The sequence below is a fragment of the Diprion similis genome, chromosome 12 (assembly GCF_021155765.1).
Source record: "Diprion similis isolate iyDipSimi1 chromosome 12, iyDipSimi1.1, whole genome shotgun sequence".
NCBI classification, from domain to species: domain Eukaryota; kingdom Metazoa; phylum Arthropoda; class Insecta; order Hymenoptera; family Diprionidae; genus Diprion; species Diprion similis.
Window position 1 is genome coordinate 14,139,648 of NC_060116.1, and position 19,035 is coordinate 14,158,682.

The 19,035-nt window shown below is 35.6% G+C and overlaps 3 protein-coding genes across 10 annotated transcripts; 1 reads left to right on the top strand and 2 right to left on the bottom strand.

Annotated features, from left to right (window-relative positions):
• Positions 1 to 791: 791 nt before the first annotated feature.
• LOC124413078 (signal transducer and activator of transcription 5B) lies at positions 792 to 12,072 on the top strand. 7 transcript variants are annotated; one of them, XM_046893422.1, is made up of 12 exons: positions 793 to 973; positions 2,092 to 2,248; positions 2,410 to 2,566; positions 2,982 to 3,331; positions 3,482 to 3,634; positions 3,734 to 3,995; positions 4,083 to 4,289; positions 4,397 to 5,069; positions 5,162 to 5,317; positions 5,399 to 5,624; positions 7,473 to 7,620; positions 11,946 to 12,072. In XM_046893422.1, the coding sequence occupies exons 2-11, from the start codon at positions 2,121 to 2,123 to the stop codon at positions 7,603 to 7,605; spliced, it is 2,445 nt and encodes an 814-aa protein (XP_046749378.1). In that variant the 5' UTR covers positions 793 to 973; positions 2,092 to 2,120; the 3' UTR covers positions 7,606 to 7,620; positions 11,946 to 12,072. The 7 variants fall into 7 exon arrangements, with proteins under 7 accessions (XP_046749380.1, XP_046749378.1, XP_046749377.1 ...); XM_046893421.1 differs by having other exon boundaries at positions 7,473 to 7,624; positions 11,946 to 12,067; XM_046893424.1 differs by lacking the exons at positions 7,473 to 7,620; positions 11,946 to 12,072 and adding an exon at positions 6,845 to 7,019 and having other exon boundaries at positions 792 to 973.
• On the bottom strand, positions 9,445 to 14,465 carry LOC124413670 (stabilizer of axonemal microtubules 2-like). Its single transcript, XM_046894391.1, has 6 exons — positions 14,385 to 14,465; positions 13,121 to 13,398; positions 12,632 to 13,041; positions 12,322 to 12,590; positions 11,900 to 12,171; positions 9,445 to 9,704 (listed from the first exon to the last, which is right to left on the bottom strand). Exons 1-6 carry the CDS (start codon positions 14,463 to 14,465, stop codon positions 9,458 to 9,460), a joined length of 1,557 nt encoding a protein of 518 aa, XP_046750347.1. The 3' UTR covers positions 9,445 to 9,457.
• On the bottom strand, positions 13,507 to 18,972 carry LOC124413081 (phosphatidylinositol 4-kinase type 2-alpha). 2 transcript variants are annotated; one of them, XM_046893428.1, is made up of 6 exons: positions 18,345 to 18,972; positions 17,997 to 18,115; positions 17,028 to 17,520; positions 16,632 to 16,894; positions 16,401 to 16,537; positions 13,507 to 16,145 (listed from the first exon to the last, which is right to left on the bottom strand). In XM_046893428.1, exons 1-6 carry the CDS (start codon positions 18,631 to 18,633, stop codon positions 16,049 to 16,051), a joined length of 1,398 nt encoding a protein of 465 aa, XP_046749384.1. In that variant the 5' UTR covers positions 18,634 to 18,972; the 3' UTR covers positions 13,507 to 16,048. The 2 variants fall into 2 exon arrangements, with proteins under 2 accessions (XP_046749384.1, XP_046749383.1); XM_046893427.1 differs by having other exon boundaries at positions 16,401 to 16,540.
• Positions 18,973 to 19,035: the final 63 nt, after the last annotated feature.

Here is a 19,035-nt window from a genome sequence, read left to right on the forward strand (position 1 = left end):
CTAGCCTTTATTGAAAAATGGCGGAAATAAGGTTTCTATGGTGTGAAGTTGTGTGTGTAGCTAAAGAATATGCGTTGCGCATGCTCGGGTCACGTGATCTACCGCGGAGCCGCGTTTACGGTATAAGATTCTTGGAAATTTGTCCCGCTACACGTTATCTGAACCTGAAGTAGCTCTGTGACGCTGTCGTGTGCTCATGCTCCACGATGAGGCGACGTAAAGCTTGAAACAGCCACAACCTCACGGCGCTAATATGCAGTATAGCTTGGTATAGCTGATCACTGAAATATAATCATACATATAATACTGGAGCGAACACTTGTACGGATAGGTATACGGTTGGTTTTCCAGAGAGAGAGATAGCTCCGAGGTGAAGTGCTGTGTCTCTTGCACCGGTACAGTCTTTCAAAGAGCTTGTACATCGGACCCCAGTGCCCCTTTTGCACGCGTTTTCTCTGGTGATTCAGTCACATTACATTTTTGCTTAGACTTTCCCACGCATGCGCAGTAGCTAATGAGAAGAGACAGTACTTCCTTTCATGCTGTCCCTCTTCCCGGAACCCCCACTGCTGGCAATGGTCATTTCAGTGTGGCTGACACGTACGCTGCCTCACCTGCTTGGCTCTGCTACACGCGGTACTGTGCGCATTAGCTCACTTGGTGGGGGTGGGGATTTGCTCACTTGGTGGGGGTGTGCATGTGCTGTATGGTGTATCTGTATGTAACACTACGCAGTAGCGAGCTCAGTCACAGACATATTCAGCTCCACGCAGTGGTGTGTTCGTCGTGAAGGAAACGGCAACGGCTCCAAGTTCGATAGCGCCGGCGTAATCTGAAGAAAGCCGATGGATGAGCTTGTGTCCGTAGTTAGTGGTAGAAATAGTGCTGTAGTTTCCACGTTAGTTTTCGCTCATCTGTTACACTAGTTCCATACCCGGGGTAAAGTTTTGTAAGACCCCTGTCAACAGACGAGGCAAGTGTCAAGGTCTTCCATCTCCATTATTTATGCATTAAAGTCAGAGTCTTGATATCGTTTTCCATGACTATTTCTCGTAATTGCTAAACCACGCCTACCTTTGCACCGCACTGACGATAAGTAAACCAATCGTACCAACTGTTGCCCAACTAACCTATTTTGTCAAGACAATCAGTACGCCGATTGGCACCAATTTTATTTATATAGTGAAGTACAGTGAGCGCTTTCCTTTTACGTCAATTTCCTGACACTGCACGACACTAAATGACCAATGAAATTACCAATGCGTCGATTTGTGCGAGAAAATTGATTTAAAAGGAAAGCGCCCAATGTAACGCCAGACGCCATTGTGATTGATGGCTGCCATTGTTGACAATTATTGTTTACATTTCTTTTGTTTCTCACCATGAATTTCCACTAGAAATAGTGTAAATATTATTTAATTGAGCTTTTAAAAAATATATGCGAGTGAATCCCATTCGGTCTTACATTCTATTCACGATAAGGTTTCTATCTCCAAAATATTTATACTACCCGCCTTCTGGCGTATTTTGACAATTTGTAGACTTTGTATGCACATTTATGGCATGTGATAGTGAGAAACTTTCTTAAAGACAGACGCTGTATTTGCGATGATCATTTATACTCCCACCACGCCCCTGCTTCAACCCCTCCTCACGTCCAAAGCTCACAGCTTGTCTCACCAAGAAAATCCGTCGTTTATAATAAGATTTTGATTCTACGAATATAGTATACCTGTTGAATGTACAATAACCCTAACCCAACTTTTCTAGACACCATCTGTCGCATTACATAATTAGTTTTCACTACTCTGTGCGTGTACTGCGTGTACCATATGCTATATTTAACCTGAAAATAATTTGTAATTTTTTGCATTCACAATATATATAATATATTTTCTGCAACTTTGAAATTTATTCAATTCTTGTTATATAATAATTTTTATCTTATCCCCTTACGTTGACCAGTTAACTCCATATCGCTTCAGTTTTAATTCGCACCCGTTGAACTTTGATAAAATTCTTCTCGTGGTGTGGCTTTTTGACCCGATAAATCTAATATTTGATATTTCTCTTTGTTTTTATCTACAACAGGGCTGAGGAGGCAAGTTCAGGTTTAAAAAATGTCGCTGTGGGCTAAAGCACAACAGCTACCGCCAGAAGCATTGCAGCAGGTCCGTTCTGTTTATGGCGAGCACTTCCCAATCGAAGTGCGGCACTTTCTATCATCATGGATCGAAGAAAAAATGTGGTTTGTTTCAAAGACATCATAACTTAATTACCCTGCATCAGATAATATCTAAAATCTCATGTAGTGAACATTGACAATTCGCATACTTTGCTGATATTTTGTGTTGAAAATTTAGTTCTTATTAATTACATCTGTATAACTTAATAACTGGTTTTTCCCAGGGCTGATATCGAGCCGGATAATCCACAACACGAACAATACATAACTAGCCTTGTCGGACTATTGGTACAAGAATTAGAAGCCAAAGCAGCATCGTTTACCACTGAAGATATGTTTCTAACAAAATTGAAACTGATGGAAGCAGCAAAGATGTTCAGAGTAAGTATACTGCTAGAAATCAGCACAGTTGATTTTTGCTTTGTGAATCTGAAGGGGTATTAGTTTTTTTCAGTATTCTTAGAAAAATGAAACCACTTCCTTCAATAATTATCCTGCATGTGTCATGGACTATATTCAAATTTTTTCTGGAAAATTTATATTTGAATTGTACATTAATTCTGCACAAAACTTAGCATGTACTCAGCACCTATGATTCTGTTGTGCTATTATTAGTAGCAAATAATCATATCACAGCTGTTCGTATAAATCATTATTGTGAAACATGTGCTACAGTGATTTTTGCAGTTCAATATTTTTACAATATTTCAAGCAATTATCTGAATAATTAAGTTTCCTGAGTAAATATACTTAGAAAAGCCACGTGACATTTGAATATTTTCATGAAAACTTACAGCAACGATACAGTCAGAACCCTACCGCCTTGTTCAAAATAATAACGCATTGCCTGGGAACAGAAACGAAATTAGTTGCACAGGTTGAAAATGTTGGGGGTGCATTGATGAACATGGCTGGCGGACGGGGGTTGATGGTAGGGATGGATGTGATTGCAGAAATTGCACAACAAGTAGATGCGTTACGGCGTAGAACACAAGAAACTGGGGAAGATTTGCGTAGAATGGAACAAGAACAAGAAGCTTTTGCTATCAGCTATCATGATTGCACTAAACTAAGCACACACTTGCAACATCTTTCTACACAACCCCAAAACCAGCAGAGTCTTGAACTCGAAAAAAAGTTGCGAAGGTATTTCATAAGAATATGTGTAACATCTGCAGGTCTTGCAATACGCCTAAATATTTTTTCTATATTTTTTTTAAGATAATTCTTAGCATATGTAATATCATGTAGAACGTGAAAAATTTATAAAAATCATATAAACAAACAACTGACGTGTATTTATAGACAGAAGGACCAACAGGAACTACTGTTGAACCATAAGGTAACTGGCCTTTTGCAGCTCCGAATGACATTAGCTGACAAATTGAAAGATACTATTGCCAGGCTCAACAACCTTCAATCCAGAGTTCTCGATGATGAACTCATTAGGTAAAACATTAGGATAAAGCTCATTGCAGTTGAAAATAGCTTGACATATATATCATCTGTAAACTTTTAAAACAAATATACGTTTTCGTAATTTCTCAGGTGGAAACGAGATCAGCAGTTAGCAGGAAATGGAGCTACTTTCAATAGCAATTTAGACTCTATTCAAGAATGGTGCGAAAGTCTTGCTGAACTAATATGGCACAATAGGCAACAAATCAAAGAGGCAGAACGTCTCAAACAAAAACTTGCCTTGGATCATCCTGGGGTGCAGGATATTCTTCCCACTTTAAATTCGCAAATTACCCAGCTTCTGAGTTCTCTTGTTACAAGTACCTTCATTATTGAAAAACAACCACCACAGGTAAATCTCAGAGATGAAAATATGACATCATCTTGAGTTTTATGTTAGTGAATTACGCCAGTGAAGTGACGTTACAATCAATTTTAGGTGATGAAGACAAACACACGATTCACAAGTACAGTACGTCTTTTGGTTGGTGGTAAATTAAACGTTCATATGACACCTCCACAAGTAAAGGTCAGCATAATTAGTGAAGCACAGGCGAATGCCCTCCTAAAGAGTGATAAGATGGCCAAAAGTGGCGAGGCCAGTGGAGAAATTCTGAATAATACTGGCACGATGGAATATCATCAGGTATTGACTCCGTAAATACTCCAAATTGTCACAAATATTAATATTAGATATGGAAATATGTGTCAAAGATGAATACTTCAACGTTACTGTTTTCTTTCCTTAACTAGGCAACTCGGCAACTTTCGGTGAGCTTCCGAAACATGCAGTTGAAGAAAATAAAGCGTGCAGAGAAGAAAGGAACGGAGTCTGTAATGGACGAAAAGTTTTCCCTTCTATTTCAATCACAATTTAGTGTTGGTGGCGGGGAATTAGTCTTTCAAGTATGGACGCTCAGTCTTCCTGTTGTGGTAATTGTGCATGGGAATCAAGAACCACATGCTTGGGCAACAGTTACCTGGGACAACGCCTTTGCTGAACCAGGAAGAGTACCATTTGCGGTCCCTGACAAAGTGCCATGGGGACAAGTTGCCGAGGCATTAAACGTCAAATTTCGTTCAGCTACCGGACGTCCCTTGACAGAGGACAACCTGCGGTTTTTAGGCGAAAAAGCTTTTAGAGGTGGCAATTCAGGAAATCAAGATTATTCGGGGCTGCTCCTTACTTGGGGACAGTTTTGCAAGGAGCCACTGCCTGAGAGGAACTTCACGTTCTGGGAATGGTTCTACGCAGTCATGAAATTGACAAGAGAGCATTTACGTGGCCCTTGGATAGATGGCTACATCCTTGGTTTTGTACGAAAGAAGCAAACCGAGGAAATGTTGGCCACTTGTGCTTCCGGGACTTTCCTTATGCGGTTCTCAGATTCGGAACTCGGAGGTGTCACTATTGCTTGGGTTGGCGGTAAATTGGCTTCTTTTGTTTATTACTCCATCAATTTTTACTGGACGTTTGTATCACTGTCTCTGAAACTTAACGAATATTCCTAATTACAGATCAAAGAGAAGTGTTTATGTTGCAACCATTTACCAGCAAGGACTTTGCTATTCGGTGTCTGGCTGACCGTGTCTCTGACTTACAACATCTCTTGTACTTATATCCAGATCTGTCTAAAGATCATGCCTTTTCTAAATACTATACGCCATTCAATGGTTAGTAACGATTTGAAAAATACAGAGGACTTTTTTGAGCACTTGGGCTTGGAGCTAATCGCAATATTTTATTCTTTGCAGACAGTCAGCCAACGTCAAATAATGGCTATGTTAAGCCACTATTAGTAACACATGTTCCTGGTTGGGGGGGCCCTGGAGGTGGTGGTCAGACACCTTCGCATTCATCCGTTATTGGAATTGGAGGAAGTCACGGTGGTCAAGGTGGTAGCTATCCTGCAACACCCATGTTCCAGGCATCCAGCCCTGATCCCTCTGTTTCCAGAGACACTCCATCTGTTGCATCAAGGTCAGTCCCAAATTGGATATAACGAATTGCACAAGTTCCGTATTATACTCGTCTCCAATTTACAAACCAATTATCATTACACAGAGATAGCATATTTACACAGGTATGCAAATTTCTAAAGTTACATGGGAAATTGGATATGTCATTGTCGTGTACTATGTATTTCTCCATTAACGTTAAGTGAATTTATCGTAGTGTAGGCTCTATTTTATTATCGTAAAATTCTATTTGATGTGTTTTGATTATTTTTAAACGTCCTCTTTCAAATTTAATCGTAAATATAATGGTATGTGTAATATATACATCCACACATATTGTGAAAGATGTCATTTGAATGGAAGAATACATGTTAAATATCGTGGACCATTTTATTCGTGACTTCAAAGTAGACATGATAGGTGTTATGGAATTGATGTGATGTACGAATGTTTCTCATTTCTTTGTAGTAAGATCTTTGCATACCTATGTAGTGAGGTATTCTGTGTTACTACTGTATCAGTATTCTCAGTTCTCTTTGTACTTTAAATTAAGGTATTTCATATTAATACTGCCCAAAGATATTTTTGGGACTGTAAATTTTGATATGCTTTTTTACAACGACTACTTGAAGTTTTCTAATCCAATGTCAGACATTATCATTAGGTTCTTTTTTTACTTAATTTACACAATTAGTTTAGAGCAAATGTTTGCATAGATTACAATAAAAAGTACTGGATATCGACAAAAGAGTAAAAATGTTCTATTGAATCGATGAGAATGGTTGTTTTCATAAGATCTCCGTATTTTAATTAATCTTTACAATTATCTCTGAGTCGTTGAAAAATTCATTGCTCACTGTTTAAAGAAGGCTGATTGTAGCAATTTGTGATATTTATAACAAGGTATTTTGATAGAATATGAGTATGACAAAAATTCTCTAGTACTCTATCCACTGGTATCCAGCACTTTATTTGCACATTCTTCATTTTGAATGGCTATAAATCGTATAGACTTTCAGTTTACTCTTTCAAAGGGCAAATGCGTGATAATAACATTATTTAGAAACCATGATGATATTCCACAAAAATTAGACTGGGCACTTTCATCTATAAATATTTATCAAACTTCCAATTTAATTTCATTTCATATATAGAAATATGTGATTAGGAATTCAAACATGTTAGAAAAAATTAGGTTCTGGGAGTCTTACAAACTATTGACCGAAGTCAGATATGGTTGAGACGAAAACGAGACAATAGAAGTCCGAAGGCTCGGAGCTAGCCGGTACAACCACAAGAATCAACCGCATAGTTACATGGTATTATTAAACCCAACTCCAATCGCTACTCATTGAAGAGAGTCACTGGCAACCGAATGGAGAGTGTAGAACACAAAGAGTATATTGGACAAATTATAGTACTGGACTGCAAAGAAAACGTTTAGTGAAATGTTATGAACTTTGTGTCGATAACTTCAAAATGAAGATTCCAAAGTCAAGTTTGAATATTCCAGAAGAACGCAAGTATGTTAAGAAAATTTGTAAGATGCTTACGCTACAGAATCTTGCACTGATATATCAAAATTTTCGGAAAATACATTTCTATGTACTGCAACAGTCCGACGAAAGTTGTACATATACTCTTTGACAATAAGTGACCGATGGTAGTTTGGTCGGCTGGTTTGGTGGTTGCCTATGTATTGCCGAGTTGTACCGGCTATCCGGCTAATCGGTCACATAACTTTTAATCTAAATCTATAAAATGATAAAGCCGAATGACTTTTTTTTTTTTAAACTTAAATGAAGAATTGCAAACATTGAATATTGGCTATGGAATGCCAGTGATTGGGGTTGTGTTTGATATGTACTAGCTATGCTCCGGGCCTTGGCCAGTCGGGGGTGGGAAGGTTCAACACGGATACGGAGTATGGAGATATTTTGAACCAGCCTGATTTGAACTTGGACCCGCTCAACGCCTTGACCTTCCCTGAATTCATGCAATAGGAAACCCAAGCCCCAATAGGTATGCCCATCAATTTTCATCAATAATTGATTGTTGAATCGCCATTTTGAAATTTTCTGTTCATAAAATTCTATATGGCGGATTTGATCCGCTCCTCGTTATTAAGAGGGGTATTGAAGATGAGAAGTGTAAGTCCAAACAAAGCGATATGCTGTTGAGATCACTTGATTGTGTTGTATTAATAATACAAAGATGACATACAAAGTATACTCATAAATTTACTAATTTGGTGTGCAGCATTTGTATACCTTAGAAATAATAATAGATTCACTTTTTGGAGATTGCATTATCTGATTTTACTTCAATCATGTTTCACAAGTCAAAGACGTAAAGCAAAAAAAAAAAAATTATCATTAACAACGATGCAAGTTAAGATTGAACCTGATACCGAATAATACAGGGTAAATGCAATTCTGCAAGTGATAATGCTGTTCAATCTTTGTGAATTCAACGGTACAATAATTTTTTACCATTGTTATTAAAGTGATATACATTGTCATTTGAAAAGAGGCCTTCTTTAGAGCAACGTTAATAATTATTTCTTATTATAGGTAGTATTTTATATTATCTGTAAACATAAGTAAGATTGTTGAATGTACAGAGATTTTTAAACTGAATTTTAACAGTCGATATTGAAGTTTATCAAGTGAAAGAATATTCGAAGTCAATTACAACCAAGAAAACTAAAAAAAATATATATATATTTAGAAAAAATGCCCAAGACGAATGCATTTCGTTTTATAAAAAAAAGTTGACAAAAATATTGGACTTATGCTGTTTGTTCCTTTGACCCCCTATATTATATGTATTAATAATGAATTGATAATTGTTATGTCTGTAATAAATCAACGAATCTGTGAGCCCCTTTTAGGTTTTATCGCAGGCCGGGGATGGCACGTTGTCCTTTAATATATGTGGGCTACTTTGCAAGAAGCCCACGTTAACATTATCTATTGATCTTTTTATCCAAGATCTAGAGTTTATTTTATTATTGAAAATTTTACCTTCTGTATTAGATCGATATTAATCGATAGTTTCAATATACCCCAATAAACTATAATGTAAGATTTGCGCATACATTCGCACACATGTGCTAATAAGTTATCAATGTGTCACGCAATGAACAAATTTTATACACATGGCAATTGGAAATCTGGATTTCCTTCGTTTTACTTGAGCCTAGTCAAATGTTAACTAGACTAATTTCAAGATTACTGCTTTGTATGCGGCCTCTATATATTACCTTGCAGTAATCTTTAAGTAATATATATCACTGCTACCACGATGCACAATGCTAAAAAGTCTAAATTTAACTTCTAAATAAATGCAATATGTAAGACAACGAACTTGCCTTATACGGACGAAGGTGTAGGGTGTCTTATGTTAGCATTCTGATTAAAGGAATCAGTTGTATGTATTTTAACACACATTAGTTACTAATTTTTATTGCGAGTTTTAGACATTATAACATCCATATAGATTTATTTGCTGATAGACTTTTTTTTATCCGTTTTCACAAGTTAAATCAAAAAACAGCGAGATTTTACATTTTTCAAACATACCCTACTTTTATACAAGTAAGAGACACCCTATAACGAAATTTAGTTTCTCCAATAAACAACTGAAAATGGCATGATCAAATAATAACACAGCATTTCAATATAGGTATAATTGAAAAAATAATCTATAATTAAAATAATAGAAAGAACAGAGTGTACGAAACGTTTCGCAGTTTTATTAGAATTTTTTCAAGATACTTACAAAAGTTTATTAAGATTTTTAAGTTTTTTTTTTTTTTTTTTATATTTGTCGGGATTATTATTATTTTGGACATTATAACGAATCCGGGCCACAATCTTCTTGTGATTCTGGTGGGCAGGGACACTCGTCCAAAACACAGTCTTCGATATAGTAACCCGGAGCAGGGTAGCTCTGGTGATACACAGTATCATCGCCCATCTTAGTTGTGGGCGGTTTGTATTGTGTCTTTCGAGCCCAAGGCAAATCCATTTTAGGTCCTGGAATCCACGGCTGATAGGATAGTTTGTTGATGGTTTCTCCATCTATCTTCGCCGCAGGTCTAACAATGGGTGGACGTAAATTAATTTTAAAAATTCCGTACGTATTAGGTATTTTTATCTCGTACAACTGATTTCAACTTAAGGGAGTAAAGTGAAAATCAATCCCTTGTTGATGCATTTCACTATCGAGAAAGAGATAATGGTTTGTGAGTGGTTTACTCAGGTCTGACAATTACGTATTAATCTTTTTAAATTTACAATGCTAATATTTTATCATTTAGATTATAGCACGCAGTTTCCAGTAACTGCTATAGACAAGTTTCGTTAGTACTCTTTTTTTTTCGGTTATAGAAATTCAAGTAAATGCAATTAGATATACAGCCTGTTGAATGAAAATGGTAATCGGTGCTTTGGAATAAAATTTTGAGTTTGTTGGTAAAACGAGACCTTTAGCACCAAGTTGGAAGAATTTTGTGGCCTGTGAGAGTTGAGTATTCGGACTGTTCAAATATGTTTTTTACGTTCACATTAGGTTTTGCTTTATTGGTACGAGCATTAACAAAATTGGTATATAGTCGCCTTAGCATTAATTAAAATAATCATTGCTCATTGTCAGCCTTGATGTGTTGAAGAACTGTATAAACTTAATTATACAGATTGATATACATAATTTATTAACATAATTATATGTGCCCAGGAAATATCCAATGTTATAATATTCGATGTTACACTGAATATGAAATAAAGTTAGATATACCTAAAAGTTAAAATATCGTTTAGCTCAAGTAATAAGATTATAACATTTTTTAATACCTATGAAAATAATTTGCGTTCGCTAATGTTACGAAAATTTATAAGTGTTGGAGACAAGGAGGAAATTTAAAACTCTTGCTCAACCGAACTATATTTTTTAGTTATGATTAACTCCTTATCACTACCTACCTCACGAATACTTCTATCAAAACCTCGCTGCACAAAATTTGTAATCAAATTTTCATCCCGTTTTGACATCCTCAATTCTAACATCTCTCGTGAAATGAACACTATTTAAAGAATGTCTGCTAGCCTGGTAAACCCTTGAATTATTATGAAATTTTTTTTTTTACCATGGAATCTCCTTGAAACCAAGGAAAGTTTCGGATTTTTCCTGGAATTTTCGATATCCCCGCCGATAATTTTTAATTGAATGAATTGAATATATTCGGTTGAAATATCGATTGTTTTCATTTTGTCGATTTTCTGATAATTATATAAATATAGAAAAACTGTATGCAAAAATCTGATAATTGGTATCCATACTCTCGAAGAAATGTATTATAACACCCTAAAGGCTCAACTCTGAGTGACACGTGATAAAGTCTGGTGACTTGGTATGGGAGACCCCTAAATGGTGTTTCCAATTTACAGGGTATTGTATAAAGTGTAAGTAAAATCAAATACTTGATTACTTGAAAACTTGAATTTGTAAGACAAATCATATTATTCGAAATTTTCAAAATTAAAAATAAATATGAAGAACTCATAGTTCAACGGCCAGATCAGGTTTAAAATTCTTATTATCGAAGCAAGAATTTTTGAGAACAGGTTCGTAATTCTGAAATGAGGCATACAGCCCGAAAATTCGTTTTTTAGATTTTATATTGAGAATTAAGTCTGAAGACGAACCCATAAATATGTTACCTCTGAAATATGTTACCTAAAAAGTTGATTTCATTCCGAAGCATTTCACCACCTTGTTTTTGTAAATTCGTGCAACGGAAGTAAAGGTATAAGCATTTGAAAAATGAGTAATCAATGAATTCTTCAAAAAAATCTTACTCATCAATCGTAATGACTAAAAATTGAAAAAAATCAAGAATTCTTTTTTCACAGAATACAAATAGATAGCCAAGTATGACCTAAGTGAAATATGTTAACTTTCAAAGTCTTGCCAAGTTGGCACAGAAAGTCGCATATGTATACATTTGGATGCGAAAATCTAATTACAAATGTCATTATAAGTACCCTGGAATACTCAGGGAATTTTGAAACGAAGGATTGGTAGACACGTTGAGTTAACTGTACTGATACCAATACCACTATATCAATGCTATATACTAACGTTGATTAACTTGATTTGAAGAATTAAATCAAGTATTTATCCTAAAAACGCACCTAATTCATCATTTTTAAACCCACAAAATCTGACATACATGATTAAATAAAAAATCAAAAGCATATATGAAAACTATCTCAGTTAAATCTTTGAACTTACTTGCAATATTGTGATGATGGCTTATAACTCGTCACTGGTTCTATAGGTCCAGGATCCATGTATGAAAGAGTTGCAGTAGTCCTACCTTCGAGCGGTTGATCGGATGATCGAATATTATCACAAGGAATAACCAGATCAGGTCGTGGAACAAGTTTCGGTACAAAGTCGTGTCTGTTAGTTGTAAGGCATTGCATAGGCCCGTCACCCATCATATTTCTGCGACTCGGAATTATGAGACCTCTTTTTTCAACCGATACTGGTTGGTAGCTCAACTGAAAGGTAATAAAAGTAGACAGTAAACATTAAGTTTTGAGTCTCTGTGAAATCAAGGAATTATTTGCATTGCAGTATCGAAATTTATGGTACTTCAATGTGTTTGATTTTTTCTTTTCAACAAACAGTTTACTTCACATTCTTGGTACCTTATTAGTAGTATCACCAGACATCTTTTGATTGGACCTAGCAATATTACTGCAAGGGCGAATCGGAACTGGTCTTTCGATATCGCAGGGTAAAAAGCTTTCCCCATAGATTGTTTTCCCTGCAAATTGAGCGCCGCCAGGGAATATAGTGCTATCATTTGCAGGTTTAAACGGTTGTTCCCGGGCCAAATTTTCATTTTGTAGATAACTCTTCGAGTAGGTTGTTGCACCCTCCATTGTTGCGTCTGGCGGTCTTTTACACAATATTTCTTAATGAGTTATAGATATGTACAGTATTTTCATTACTTGATAAATTTCAATGGCTGCAACAGTGATTGGTTTTTATAATAGCTTAAAATTGTCTCCACTATCAAATGAAAATAATCTAAAAACTTGTACTTGTATGCTTGTTTCAGTTTCCAAGGATAAATTTCTTTTCTTGGAACTCGAAACGGTTGATAGCTAAGCTTTTGTGTTGTGTATTTTTCTATACTCTTCTCTGGAGGGCAGTATTGCCCTTCAGGTTTGTAATTAACCACAGGTTCTACAGGGCCTGGATTCATGTACGACAACGCAGCAGTTGTTTTGTCGTCCAAAACGCCCTTACTCGTGCGAATGTTATTGCACGGCACAAATAAATCCATTCTTGGTACATATTTTGGTACATAATCATGACGCGCAGTTGTTATACATTGCATCGGACCTTGACCGCTTTGGGTTCTACAGATCAAATATTTAGTATCATACAGCGAAAATAAATTCGTGGAGATATTTTAGTTATCTACTATATTATTTCAACCTGCGGGAAGGGGTAAAGGCCTTTGCTCTAGTAATACCCCAGTTAGCTCGAAAGCTCAGTCGATTCGTTGTTTCATCAGATATTTTTCCCATAGCTCTGTCAAGAGAGTGAACTGGTTTGAAAGATTGAGTTTTCGCATGTCGTGCTGCTGCTTTATCAACGTTTAGGTATGATAAATGATATGTTGTGTTTGCATCGATAGGTTTCGTAGGGGGGCAATAAACTTTTTCTGGAGCATAAGATTTCTCCCTGGCTGGTTGCACGTAACGTTTTGTACACTAAATCGTAAATATGGTATAATAGCATTATTTTTATTATTCTTGTAGTGAATCAGTACTAAAAATGCGATGGTTGGTAAGCATTGGTTAGTTTAAAACTCTTGCATATAGTTTGAAGAGGAGAATTTATTTCATCAGATTTATATATACTTGTGCCCCATCTCTCAGTGTTTGTATGGAAACACGGAAATTGAGGAATTACATAAAATCCGCTGATAATTTTAGATACAGTCTTGTCTATTACGATTTTTACAGAGTTAGAATACTTTCTAGCCCTTGTGGCATGTAATTTTTCTTACATTAGAATAGTAACTTCGACACTGTTAGTCATCTTTTTTACAAATGTTCCATAACAATTCAATAATTCTAAGAATCTGATATTTTCTTCACGCTATACATATAAAAAATGTTCAGCAATGTCCTTCCAATTGATATACGTATGTACGTTCAAGTACAATATCGATTATTGATCTTTGATTTTAGTTGCACCGAGACATCAATGAAACGTAAGTACTGAAAATTATCTTTTTTTGTTTGCTGAGATTTGACCTCACGATAATTGACGAAATACAAACATATTCTGATCAATTTTGCAACCGAATTAATTCTGAACAGAGAGCGACAATAATGATTATTTTGATTTCATTCAGCAACCTATGTATACATTGAGAACAACCGTAAGTTTATGGATAATTCGTAATTCCTATCTGAACTTGAGGTATAAGTTCAACCCCACAATTAGTTGATTTTATAATCCTTGTAATTAGTTACAATCGTTAAACTAAACAAAACATTCACCTGAGTAGAACATGAGATGGCACAAATTATAGTGCTAAGTGATTCCCAATTACAATAATTCACTTCTAAGAAAATTGCAGAATATTACGAATAACTCATAAGTATGCCCTTGTATGTACATGAACAACTTTAGGTATCTATGAGTTACGTAATAAATTCTTATTTAATTTGCATAATCTTGTTCTTACTTTCATATTGCATGGGCAAGTGGTTGGTCTGACTTGGGCTCGATACGCCCTTTTATTAGGACACAGCTCTACTACCTCCATTGTGTTCTAGGACTCCCTTAGAATCCAAGCAAATTTGTTAAAAGTTATACACCAAATGGGATATAGTTGTTATAAAAATCAATTACAAAGTGTAATATAAAAAATTAAAAGTATTTAAAACTCGATCATCCGACGTTAAAGCTCTGACGAAGCTGTTAACAGTGAAGTTTCAGCCTCTGCCAAAATAAAAGCATGCTAATATCAAGTTAAATGGAATTGTTTAAATTTGTTTTGAGGCTAATTTCCGAGGAATGCATGGAAAATTTGTCAATTCAAAACAAAATCAGTTTAATCTATTCATGTAATCTACAAAATTCTACATAGCAATGAATCACTGATTTATCTATTATATACTAGCAATTCGTACTAAAATAATTGCCCAAATTTCTCTTTAAAATTAAATTACTTACATCTTTTTTCATAAACTAAGGCATCATACTAGTATTCGTATGCTTAAATACTTTTTTCCACACAAGTTATGTACTTTATTAGAACTTTTTTAATAGAGTTGAACCTACTAATTCAATAACCCATATTAGGGCCAATTTACATCATTGTTCATTCTGACTACGATTAAGGTTGAAGTTTGAATTTTATTTGGTTTGTAACGTTGCTTAAGTTTATATGACAAAACGGAAACTATACATATAAAAACTACACGTTTCCCTCACTTATTCTCTTGTAAAAAGCTTAATCTTATATTGGTTCTCTGCCAACAACAGGGATAATGTGAAAAGCTTGTTGCAGTACTTGAGTGGTACAAATTTCATGTTATTAAATGAACTTAAACCTGGTACAGATGTTCTTGGCTATTAATTTTTTATTTTCATCCAACAGAGCAGGGTGAATGCAAAAATGTATATTCAAATAATTATTGATGATTGTCCAATCACCAATGTAGCATCAGAGGTCTATCTTAGCACTGCAATTTGAGCTCACCATCTGAATTTCTGAAGAGAATAAATCACCAGGCCAAAAATAATCATATTTTGATATAAAAATATAATTCTACTCTCAATCTAATCATTTAGCAGGTTTCCTAACGTCAATGCTTGACTTTCTTTATAACAAGGAATTATTTTAGGGGATTAAATAATCTTCATTTTGTATGTCGTTAATCGTATATGACTGAATTTAAAACACTAATCCCACAATATGTATCGACTCAAAAATGTTCAGAAGTAAACAGACAACCCTAAGTATTATGTAATCCTAAATTATTCTTTTAAAAATTATGAGATATGCCTAAATGAGTTGGAAATATGCACAAATTTTTTTCTACATCTATACGTAAGTTGCCCAATGTCATACAATGCAACCAAGGATGATTTTAACGCGATATATTTACTGTGTACAATATCATAATATGAACAATGTTTATACCCCATTTACAAGAAAATGTCTCATGATCAGCGGTGGATTCTTGACTAATAGACATAATCAGTAATATTAATGTTATTGTAAAGATAATTATTAATCCAATGTTTATTTAAACAATTGATGGGGAAGGGGTAGAGTCTGTAATCCATATTTCCTAGACAAGTCTTGTCTTCCATGTAAGATCAATTTAGTAACCTGATAACTCAGCACCAGGAGAAGAAGGGACTCTTGTTCTGGAAGCGTTGTGTAAAAGTATCGGAAAAGGAAAACAGCCGCGGCCCACCATTACCATGTTTAGCTCTGTAACATACCGAGGTAAGTTGAGGGCATCATGTTTACTAGACATTAATACTTGAAAATATATTAATTGAAGCCATATAAGTACCTAATATCATATTTCAGAAAGGCAATATATGGTATCAGATAACGACCATGAAATATAACTTTTCAAACCACAAGGACTGGGTTTGTGAGTAAATACTTTGTAACCAACAACACAAAAAGATTTAGTTGGTGACTATTTTAATTTATAAAAATAATTCTAAATATACATACTTTTCAACAATGACAGCTGGCATTTGCACAAGTTGTACAGGGCTTTTGGAATCTTTAAGTGCCTGCTGCAAATTGAGAATCTGACCACGCATCACACTCATTTGCTTATCGAAGTGAGATCTATCAAATCCTTTGTCCTGCTATTGGAAACATTATTTTTCATTACACTAAATTGATCGAAACTAATCTTAGCAGTTTATTAATTATATCAAAAACGGAAAAGCAACTTACTTTGAATAATTGATGCAAATCATCGCAGAGATCTTGGACAAAGTTTTGGTCAGATAACTGAGGGAGGACTAACTCTCGTGTAGCCTCACTAAAAGGTTGTTTCGCTTGACTGAGCCATGCCCAATGGTAAGGATATGCCCTCCAAGAATCAGGATGCTTAAATGGAAATGCTAGTCCATTATCTATAGCAGCTATCTTAACTTCACCGGGTTCAGCACCAGTTTTTCCACCAGCGTCATAACGAATAAGCCAATTATCATTTCCTAAAAGAATTGAGGAGAATATTAAAATTGGTCCATAATTTGTAGCATATTTTAAAACATAAGAACATGTATGGAATTTAATTTGACCATTATTTCCATTTCATTATTAGAACATTGTTCTATTAATTTTTACCTCGGTCTGTGTTGCGGATGATATAATCCAAAACTACCAGACGTTCAAACTGGAGTTGGAACTGACGTGCAAGACGGGGTGGCAACGGTTCGTTTTCCCACCTGCGCAGCCAGTAATCTGCATCTTTATAACTGTCGACAAAGCATTGAAAGGATCCAATTTTAGGGGGAAGGCCAATGCGATTGAAATGCGAACCAACTATAGGCATAGCTTCCATTATTGCACGTTTCATTCGTGCCTTTTGCCGGTCTATACGAGGGTAATAAAACGTTTCGCTGACCAGCTTGACAACTCTGGTATTAGGTACAACACCTAGACCCAATTTTCTGTCCACAAGACTGGCTCCAGCTTCACTAAGGTATCCTTGATTAGGGATTAAGCAGCTTCGACCAAAGCAGCAAGGACAACACAATTTGTGCATCCATTTTGTCCACTTGGGATTCAACCTTCCATAGGGCTCCTCATCTTTTGGTTTGAACACTCCAATTATTTTCTGCAAATATGTGTACACTATGCATGAATCAGACTATTTATAGGCACTTTGATAATTCATTCTCAATCTCAAACTGTTTGTCAAACAATTAACACAGGTATCAAATCAGACGTCAGAAGTCACAGCAAACATGATATCTTTGTTAATGACTTCAACTTAGCATAACAGCTGCCATTGATTAATTGCTGGATGGTGCAGAAACATGCGGTAAATTGATTGATTCCAATACTTATTTGTTATTCATCATGTATATTGAACTTTGGTGACTTAGTTAACCGATCAGTTTTGTTTCTCAAATGAGATTTGAAAATCACCCATGCTTTTAGTTTTGCAAGCTATGTTTCTAAATTATATAGTTTCCAATGAGTATTTTTGATTATGCTTCATAAGATTGCTAATTTTGCGATATTTACATTTGTAATTGAGATTTTCAGGGACAACGTGAAAATAATAACTTGAGGGTATATTTTACTCACATTAGCTGGATTTTTTACAAAGTAACTACCACTCGAGCCCTGGTAAATTCTATCTGGAAAAATTCCATGATCTATCGCACACTCTGCTTGCCAAACAAGTTCTGAAAACTGTGGATCGTCTGAAAAAAAATATGACTTTAAAGTATTGCCATTGATTATGAAGAGATCCGAGTTTAATCATCTTTTAGGTCAATAAATTGTAATCTCGTATAAAAATTGCGACACTCTTCAGGAATTACATAACTTATAAGTTATGGCTTTATGTATATCGAACTATGTTGAAATCAATCTTAAATAGAGAACAATGAATAAATAAGGAAACTATATTCTGAATATAATATAATGAACCTGGAAAACGGTTGAAGGTGACATCGAGCTCCAGTCGACCGAGGAGAGGCTGGCTCTCCCGATCGATGCCTGGGGAATCAATGATTGGAGTTTGATCGTTGCCCAGTCCTGGTATGAATTCAACGTCAGGTACAAGTTCTGGAGGAACAACAGAAGTCTGCTGATTCGAATCGAGGGCGAGAGAGAGATCGACCAAAGCGTCAGTCTCAACGAGGTTAGAATTATTGTTGTTCTTGCTTTGGTATTCTCGGTAAGGCACGTGCAGCTGCCGCTGTTCGGAGTCGCTCATCACAGCCCACTTCTATGTGATTGATCAACAGTTTCGAACTACCGACTACGAATAGTTAACCAATGAAAATCTACCTATTTGACATTCCTCTACACCACCTGTCAGTGACACACGAGATTGAACACGTATTTTTCTACTACTTGACACATTTGGCTATCCGCGATACGTAAAACAGCAAATATTAAAATGCAGTAGATTTTTGTTATTTCGGTACACTTTATTTACAAAATTCGTCCATACAACGCGAGTCGACATAAAGATATGCAGACCTCAAGATTAACGAAAATAATGTTCCGTCATTGTAGCAGACGGAACAGCTGACTCAACGCGACCATATTGCTATCGCAAAGAATGAATACACTGTACATTTACCGACTATTTATCATCGTTCTAGAACCTGAT